At 47.4% G+C, this 9656-nt stretch overlaps 2 protein-coding genes across 2 annotated transcripts in view; one reads left to right on the top strand and one right to left on the bottom strand.

The window, feature by feature from the left end:
• Positions 1-9656, top strand: part of TRAPPC2L (trafficking protein particle complex subunit 2L) — a 423767-nt gene that overhangs the window by 127429 nt on the left and 286682 nt on the right. The window lies entirely within an intron of this gene.
• Positions 1-9656, bottom strand: part of PIEZO1 (piezo type mechanosensitive ion channel component 1 (Er blood group)) — a 174163-nt gene that overhangs the window by 26585 nt on the left and 137922 nt on the right. The window contains exons 20-27 of the mRNA XM_069085562.1: positions 7921-8046; positions 6741-6941; positions 5933-6137; positions 5621-5725; positions 3479-3632; positions 2753-2996; positions 2508-2604; positions 1878-2046 (exon numbers count right to left, since the gene is read on the bottom strand). Of these exons, the coding sequence (XP_068941663.1) occupies positions 1878-2046; positions 2508-2604; positions 2753-2996; positions 3479-3632; positions 5621-5725; positions 5933-6137; positions 6741-6941; positions 7921-8046 (1301 nt within the window). The remainder of the gene's footprint in view (positions 1-1877; positions 2047-2507; positions 2605-2752; positions 2997-3478; positions 3633-5620; positions 5726-5932; positions 6138-6740; positions 6942-7920; positions 8047-9656) is intronic.

The following is a 9656-nucleotide window of genomic DNA, read 5'->3' as shown; positions in this document are numbered from 1 at the left end:
TCTTTCTTTCTTTCTTTCTTTCTTTCTTTCTTTCTTTCTTTCTTTCTGTATCTATCTATCTATCTATCTATCTATCTATCTATCTATCTATCTATCCATCCATCCATCCATCCATCTATAATGCCCCTAAAGGCAGGGATCAAGTCTTCCATGTCTCTGTACCTCTACAGAGCCCAGCATAGTAATGAGCACAGTGGAGTTAGCATGCCAAATCAAATCAGCTTACCCTTAATCCCCTAGCTCTCAGAAATTCCAGATTCTAGGTGGAAGCTAGAGACAGAGCTCAGAGAGAATTATCTTCCAGAGTCACCTACCAACTGCCCTTGGACTGACCCCTTACAGACAGACACTGCCCTACCCACCTTCAGGGTAGGTGACATCAAGGGAGATGCCCCCAAATCTGCAGCAGCTTCAAGCATAGCTCACTATGGGGCAAGGGAAGGGAAGCCACAACCTGGAATTTCTGGGGACTCTGGGAGCGTTCTGAACTCTCAGCAGTGAGAAAGGGGAACTAATCTGCTCTCAGTCTATCCCTGCCTGATCCCCTTGGTCTCTGTGGAGAAATCTCTATTTGTATCTATTCAACCATGCAGAATCTTCAGTGTTCTTATATCTTGTACTAATCAAATATTTTATACAATGTTATATCCAGCATCAAAAAAATTATAGCAAATATCCAATGTAACATTATATATTGGATATACTTTATATGATATGTACATAATATAACAAATAAAATCCAAGTGCAGGTTTGGTGGCAAACAAAAATTACCGGAAACATTCAATGTAAAGCAGCATTAATTCAGTGACTGTGTGACTTTGGATAAACTACTTAATCTCTCCTGGCTTTAGTTTCCTTATCTGTAAAATGAGGGGACTGGATCAAGAGCCCTGAGGTCCCTTTCAGTTCAAGAGAATGTGTGTGATTCTATTAGTTTAAAAGAGTAGGGGGCTAAGGAAGAGATGCAGGTCTGGCAGAGGAAACACTGACTGGGTGGGGCGTCACAAGAAAGTCACACTCTAGGGATCATTCTCTTTCTTCTGGAAATGGACAGAGAAAGAGGCAAAAATCACGAGTGCTTTGGCTTTGCCTCTAGCCAGGAGCCAGTTAGGAATGGGGGGCAGAGTTAGGCAATAAGGGTCCTGGATCCTGGATTGGGGCAGGAGGTGGAGCCTGGAGCAGAAAAGACACTACAAGGTTTTAATACATGGTGAAGTGTTAGGGTCACAAAGAAAGGTCCACAGTAAGTAAGTTGTATTTAACTCAAATCTGGAAGAAAATCAAGGTCACGGAATCATAGCTGGATGGGACCTCAGAGATCATCTCGCCCAGAACACACATTTTAAAGACCATGGAAGTACCCTGCCCAAGGTCACCCAAGTCGCTGATCTCCAGCACAGGTCTCTTGACTTCTATTCAGTGTTCTTTCCATTACATGTGCTGTTTCAAATTAAGTAGCATTTGAGAACAGTTCAAATTTAGTATTGTACTTAAATGTTTGTATTTCTTTAAATCTTGCTTGAAATTGTATGTCACGTTTCAATGTAATGTATTAATATCTTTTACGCAGCTGTTTAGCAAAAAGTTCAATTTTGGATAGAAAAAAGTATAATGATGTGGAATCTCATGTTATAAGATAAAGACTCAAATCCTTGTTGATTGTGGATTGATTGACTCAGTTGGTTGAACAACAAATCAATAATCAAGGCACCATTACCCACTGGGCATCTTACCCAAACTTCCCTAACAATGCCCAGAAGGAACAAAGGAGGCAACAGCCTTTGGAATGCCAACCTTACAAACAGAATCTCACTGAGGGCAAAAGTCACAGACATCTTAGGAATATCCCCCTCCCTTTGCTTTCCTTTCTCCACACCTGGAAGCCTGGAGCGCGGTGGCCTTAAGGTCAACCATGACATGCAGGAAATAGTAACTAAGGAAGATGCGTCGCTGCAGAAGGAGGAAGAAGAAGCAAATGCTGTCCCAGATGATGCCAGCCTCCTCCACGGGCAGTATACAGTCCTGGTCCTTGCTCATGTCTTTGGCTAAAGAGATAGGATCCCAGCACTCAGATTATCCAGCCCTAGCAAAGGAAATTCCCCGGCTATCCCCAACACACACACACACACACACACACACACACACACACACACACACACACACACACACACACACACACACACACACACACCCAGGAGTCTCCCATTTCATTCACTTACACATCTCCCCTTTTCTCCTGGTCACCCACAAATCTAACAGCCACAATGATGTGTGAGAGCTTCCTGAGGGCCCTCTGGGTTACCAGTTGGAGTCTTTCCACCTGTATGTCTCTGGAAACCTGGGGAGGGCTCCTGGCTTCTCCCCAACCCACAAACACCAGGACTCCAGTTCCCTCTTCTTACCCTCTTTTCCAAATGAGAGAACATTTCAAAGTGCTTTGCAAGCTTTATATAAATACCAGTTAGCACCATCGCCCCCACCCCCATCCTCCCCTCTCTTTACTCACGATCATAGTAGCCTTTGACGGTGCACACCAGGCTGAAGACTTGAATGACCCAACAGAAGTTATTCTGCATTTGCTGCACGAAGACACAGGAGAGGAGCTACAAGAGAGAGAGGAAGGGGAATGAGGCCTTCAGAGGCCGAGGGCTCGTCCTAGGAGGGGCAGCAGGAGGCCTCAGGCAGTGGGTGGCTGGGGTGGGCAGCAGTGGCAGCCGGACAGGCCCTGACCCCCGGGCTCGAGGGGCTCACCGAAAGCATGTTTTTGGAGATGATGACGGTGACGTTGTACAGAATAAGGCAGTCCCACAGCACCAGCTGTGCCTTGGTACTTTTCTGCAGCAGGGAGGTCCCAAAGAGCAGCAAGTAGAAACAGGCAAGCAGGTAGCCCAGGCCAAAGATGCTGATGCGGGTGGCGCCCGTGATGAACACCACCACCAGCACCATCCAGAAGAGGTAGCGGAACACGGCTACTTTCAGCATGTCCAGGTAGGACCTACGGGGTGGAGCCGGGAGAAGGGGAAGGGTCAGCCTTGGAGGGACCATCCCCTAGCTCTGGCACCAGACAAATGTGCTGGACAGGCTCTGTAACTTGCCCATCACTGAGACCTGGCCACAAATTGGGGCAGCTTTCCCCCCAAAGTAGTGGGGATGGGGAAGAGTCATAGAATTATTTTATTAGCATCTCAAAGTCCAAAGGGACCTCAGAAATTATCAAGCTGAAAGCAGGGCTCTCCTCCATGGCATCCCTTAAAACCAGTCATTCAGACCACTTGAAGGTCTATAGTGATGAGAAACTCACTACCTCCTGATTTCAGCAGCAAGGTATCATGTGCCCCATTTTACAGATGAGAAGACTGAGGTTTAGAAGGGTTACATGTTGACCAGGTTCTCATGGCTGATTAGCCAGCCTGGGTGGCCTGTGATTTTCCCATTCCTCAGCTGCCCTTCTGCCCCCAGGCTGGCACGCTGGCCCACCTGCAGTTGATAAAGTTGGGCACAGGGTTCGGCTCCCCACGCAGCGGCTCCAGGTGGTCAGTGTTGAGTCCTGCTGTGTGTTGCCACTCGTCGGTCCGCTCAGCCACAAACACCAGCCACTGCTGGGAGGCAGTCAGTAGCAGAAGGAAGTCGCCTGTGGGGCAGACAGGGAAGGGAGGCAACAGAATAGGGGACCAGTTGGGGGCAGGAGGGAGGCTTCCTGGGGGCTGTGGGGGGCAGGGGGCTGTCACCCAACCCTAACCTTGACCTTCCACAAAGCAGGATGCCCTGGCTCAGCTCAACCTCTCATCACCCTGTGCAAGGGACCCAGGGAGGAGAAACCCGTTAGTCCCCTTTGGACCTCAGGTATGCCTGTGAGGACACAGGCACGATAGGGACCCAGCGAGAAAGGGATTAGAAAGGCAGAGTGCATGGAAGGAGGCCAGAATACTCTCTGGCCCTGCTTGTAATCCTAACCTCTGGACTCTTAGTTTATGTGGACCCATGACCATGTATGTGTGTGTGTGACAGAGTATGTGTATATATTTGTACATGTATATGTATGTGTGTATGTGCATGTGAGAATGTGTATATGTATTGTGTACATGTGTATGTGTGTATAAATGTAGGAATGAAAAATTCTCTGCCAGCTCAAGATAGAAAATGTGACTTGTTAATCCATAATTTTAATAATTGTATAAGGCAATTAAAGCTTATATATTAGGCAGATTATCTAAATCAGCACACTGTTTTCTTCACAAAAACAAAACAGTGAAATCCGGGTACCCAAATGGCTGGGAATAATAACCCTTGAAATTTGAAGGGTATATTTTGGAGCTAAACATCCATAATCTCTGACCCTCTGAGCTCAATTTTGAAAGCCTTAAGAGCTCTGAGGAATTCAGTGATTTCAGAAGACTGACGGTAGAACATGCCACCCGCCACAGAGATGATGGACACAAGGCGCGGGGTGAGGCACACGTGACTGGGCATGGACAATGTGGAAATCTCTTTTGTTTGACTGTGCATATTTGCTATAATGGTTTGCGGCGGGGGTTCCCAATGCAGGGAGATGGGAGAGAGAAAAAATGAATTTTTGATCATTGAGAAAAAGAGAGTTAGATTTAAAAAAGAAAACTATGGGCTATAATCAAGGCTAGACTTGGAAAAATAGACCATCCAAAGCCTACTAAATTACCAGTGTGAAGTATGATTTCACTATGAAGATTAAAGAATGTGTAACCCCAACAACCTGACTTGGTGAGGTCAGCAACACAGAAATTACTGAGGAAAGAGCCTCAGTCAGAGAGAGAAGTGTCTTACCCGAGGTCCACATCTAGGGAACGTCAGAGCTGGGCTTAGAACATCAGCTGCCTGGGAGACGTGTACTTCCTACCCCACCCAACTTGTTATTAAAGAAAGCATTTTGTAAACTGCCAAGTGCTATAGAAGGGGCTATAATATTGTTATTATATTAATTATATTATATCATTGTTTTTATATTATTATACATATTATAATGTTATATAACATACTATTGTGTTATCATTATAATAATGATAATATGTCATCACTGGAAGGAATCATGCTTCCAACAGTGTGGATGCTCTCTCCACAGCCCTGAATCATACATAGCTCCAGTGTGACTAATGATGGCCCTGTGGTCAACCTAGTGAAGAGGCCCTTGGAACTGAGCCAAGTTGGTCGTCAGGTAGGAGACGGCTCACCACAGGTGAAGAGCCCCACATGACACTCCAATGGGACAGCAGGGAGTTGAGGGCTGCTGTCACTCTACTGATATTGTTTCATTCTAGATTTGGAGTTAAAAGGAAGCATAGAGGCCGTCAAGTCCAAATCCCACATTTTACAGATGAGGAAACTAGGGTCACCCAGCTAGGAAGTGTCTGAGACCAGATTTGAACTCCTGAAGATGAGTCTTCTTGATTCCCAGCCCAGTGCTCTGTCCACTGAGCCACCCAGCTGCCTTTATTATTAATAATAACTAATAATAACACTAATGAATCTAGGTCTTCCATTTTGGAGCTCTGTCTGCTACCACACCCCTTTCTCTCCTTGGGCATGGGGCATCCCAGCTGTGGGGAGGAGGGGAGGCTGTCAGGGCAAGGGTGCACAGCCACTCACTGATGAGGTTGGTAGAGTTGGGACGCATGAAGAAGTCGGGCAGGTACAGCCACTTGATGAGGGCAGAATTCATGGGAATGGCATTGCTCCAGCGCCATGGGTAGTCTAAAGGCAAGGTACATGTCTCAAGTTGGACCATTCGCCAGAGCCTCCCTCAGCCCTGGGGCTCCTTCTCTTTGTCTTCCAGAGGCCATCCCACCTTCATGCTGCCTTTACCCCCTTTCTTGCCCAACTCCTGCCCTTAAGGAAAGAGGAGTTTTACAATAGCCCTTCCCTGCCTCTGTCGCTCCTTGACACACACACAGCCCTCACCGATGCAGAGGGCAGGGGGGATGCCCACACACAGCAGGTACTGGTAGAGCAGGAAGAAGGCCAGGAAGAGGCAGTAGTTGGGCCAGAGGCGGGCAATGGCCTCACGGCGGCGGCGAGTGAGGATGGCAACCAGCCAACAGCCATGTAGGATCACCATGAAGTTCATGCGCTGGCCAATCACATTTACCGTCATCAGGAAGCAGATCTGGAGGCAGGGGAAATGAGGCTGCTAGGGATGGAGGAGGAGGGACGGACACAGCATCCAGGGGCACAAGGATGGGCACTGAACCTGGCATGGACTCAGCAGGTCAGCACTTGTCTCCCTTAGTCCTAGACCCTTTTATAAAAAAATTTAATTTTTTTTCCAATTAAAAATCTATTTTCTGTCCCTCCCCCTTCCTTATCTCTTCATTGATTCCCTAAGTCCTAAGCTGAATCAAGGTGGGTTTAAAAGAAACCAGGGCCCAGGGCTACAGAACCCCAAACTTCCCTGTCCTTGCTTGCTGGCCTCTGGGGTTCCGTTGCTGTGATCGGACAGAACACTAGGAGTGTGGAGCGTCACCGAGAGCATTTCAAAGCCCAGGGGATGGAAATCAGAGGCAGCCTGGGAGAGAGGCTAGACATCCACGGACAAGGCCTTCCCAGCTTATCAAGGGAAGCCAGATCCAGCCAGCCTACTGCCCCACGGCCCCCTCAGCCTTGGGCCTGGGGGAACTCTGGGAGCACACCACGGGGGCTTCTTGGCATCTGCCTTGCCCCAGCACGAGCCCTTGAACCATCCATAGCCAGTACTCTCAAGCCCACTCACCTCCAGGCCAAACTTATAGAAGAAGAAGTTGATGAAGTACTTGGCACAGCTCAGAAGGCCCTGGTCCAGGTGGTGGCGGGTGCCTTCAGGGCAGACGATCTGGGCAGGGGGCAGGGCCACCTGGTACTGTTTTCTGTAATACTCCTGGCGCCGGTACACAATGGCCTCGAACACCAGTAAGAGGAGGATCAGCAGGTGGTTCTGGAGACAAGGGGCCTTGGTCAGTTCGGCCAGCTTGGGTGTGGGGCCCTGTCATGCCTGCCTCTGGCCAGTGCCTCAGGCTTAGGTCAATTAGTAACAGTAATAACACCTGTTCTCTGGAAAGCCCCTGCAGCTTTTCAAAGTACTTTCACCTCTGTCCAGTCATTTAATTAGAACCTCACAACCAGCTCTCAGCCTCAACATTCCCACCTGTAAAATGGGGGTAATCATAGAACCTCTTCACAGGGTTATTGTGAAGATCAGATGAGCCAATATAGTAAAGAGCTTGGCAAAACCTTGCCCTGCCAGCAATTACTTTTGTTATTATTAGTTTTAATGACAATAACAGCTAACATTTATATAATGCTTACTGTGTGCTGGGCACTGTGCTAAGGTGATTATGATCTCATTGGATTCTCACAACAACCCTGAGGGGTAGATGCTATTATTGTGCCCATCTTACAGATGAGGAAACTGAGGTGGAGGTAGTCACACCGCTAGTGAGTGCCCAAGGCTGGTTTTGAACTCAGTTCTTCCTGACTCCAGGCCCAGCACTTGTCCCCTACACCGCCGTGGCAGAGGAGATAGCATTGACCACATCTTACAGATGAGGAACATGAGATCAGCCAGTCCAGTCTCCCCATTTTACTGGTGAGGAAACTGAGGCCAAGATTTACACAGAGCAAATAGTCGTCAGCATTTGAACACAGATCTTTTGGCTCCAGATACTCTTTCTGAAGCTCACTGGGCTAATCTTCTTGCCCAAGGTCACCCAGCTTGGAAAACAGTAGCTTTCCTTCCATGTATGGAAGGTCTCTTCTCTGCTGCTAGATTTGAGGATTTGACCACATGACCTCTGGTCTCAGTGATGGGGGAGGGACAAACAAAGATCTTCCTAACTCAGAGGTCAGTGCTGCCCCTCCTCCTTTGAAGGCTTGTCCTGGAGATGGCACCTGAGCCATCCTCCAGCCTCACCCACCTGGATGTAACCAAGGTTCGAGACGTCCTTGCGGATGCCAAACCAATTGGCAGGGTCCACTGGCTTCCGGTACAGCTCAGAACTGCTGATCTCAGTCTTCTGGAGGTTGGTGTTGTTGAGAAGTGGCTATGTACAGGAGGGGAATGAAGGTCAGTCTGTAACGCACCAACATGCAGAGAGCCCATGTTCATAAGTCAAGCATCTCTCCCATGGCAGAAGGGGAGATTCCCTACACACACACTCACACACACATCCCCTTCCATACTTCACCCCAAGCTGAACATCTCATTGGGGCAGTTCTGGTGCTGGATAGGGAGCCCATAATCCCCAGAGAATGACTAACAATAACCAATCTGCCAGGGGACATCCAAGGCAACCCAAATTCTAAGACCATACATGGCAACCTCTTTAGACTAGGGAGCAATGTAGGGAGGGGTTCCAAGGCTGACTGTGGAGGTCCTCAGGCACCAGAGAAGGTAAAACACACACGTGTGTGTGTGTGTGTGTGTGTGGTGTGTGTTCATAACTCTTTACATAATACTTTGTGATTCTCATTATTTTATTCTCACAATCGCCCTATTGAGGGAGGCGAGGCAGGGGTTACTGACCTTGTTTTATATGCACTCTGGTGGGGTTAGTCAGAACCCACACCCACAATCTGTGGGACTTGAGCATATAGGGGCCACCCCATGGGACCGACTAGGGCCAAATCTGCACCCTGAGCTTTTTCTATAGAGAAAGCACTTGTTTCTCCGGAAGTCACAAACTAGTAAACAGGAAATGGGAACTAGAGGCCAGGCCTTCTGGCTTCTGAGGCAAAGCTGGTGTTCTTGCTGTTTTAGTGACAGCAGAAGGAGGAAAAAAAATCAGGAAGGAGAGGAAATAAACAATTCTCTCTGGGCCAAGGAGAAGCAGAGAAAGGGTCCTACTCCCAATAAGACTGGGCCCTCAGGTCTTGGTCCTAATCCCACTTTCTGTGCCCCTCCCAAGGTATTAATAGTCATTAATGGCTTAAGTAGGGACTTTTAAATGTGTTTTGAGTCTTGGCCTCCTATGACAGTCTGGTGGAGTCTATGGACCCCTTCTCAGAATAATGATAAACTAAAAAACATAGGATTAAAAGAAAGCCAATTATACTGAAATGTAATTAAAAAGGTTAAAAAATTGAAAATTGAAAAAGAAAAATAAGAAATAAAGTTATTAATTTTTTTTTAAAGTTCACTGACACCAGGTTAAGAATTCCTGGCTTATGGGTTTTAGGTGTAAGGTATTCCCTCTCCTTGGTGCAATAGCATTTTTTCTTCTTTTCAAAAATTCTTTATTTTATTAATATTAAAGAATTTATTTATTAATATTTATTTATTTACTATTTTTTATTACTATTAAAGGATAGCTGTCTGGGAGGCATTAGTATTTCAACAGTAAATTCATCACATCTTCAAAGTCTGAAGTCATGAACCATCAATGGGGCATGTTAACAGGTGGAGAGAAGGACATACAGTATTTGGGACTGCCTACTACCCTCACATATAGGGCTGGCTTCTGCCAAGGCATAGGAGGAAAAGGTTTAAGGCCCAATGAGGAAGCCCAGGTATAGAGGGCATGGAGGCTAAAAATGCCTTCCTCCCTTCTCTACTCCCCTTGCCTCACCATCCCCCCTCCTTCCCCCCCATTGCCCCCTCTCCCCTCCCTCCCTTTCCCCCCCCATTGCACCACCATTCCCCCTCCCTCCCTTC

This window comes from Petaurus breviceps, unplaced genomic scaffold, assembly GCF_028583685.1.
Source record: "Petaurus breviceps papuanus isolate PSGF00001 unplaced genomic scaffold, PetGlider_PUasm1.0 176, whole genome shotgun sequence".
NCBI classification, from domain to species: Eukaryota; Metazoa; Chordata; class Mammalia; order Diprotodontia; family Petauridae; genus Petaurus; species Petaurus breviceps.
Note: the sequence above shows the minus strand (reverse complement) of the source record. Positions and strands in the feature narration are given on the sequence as shown.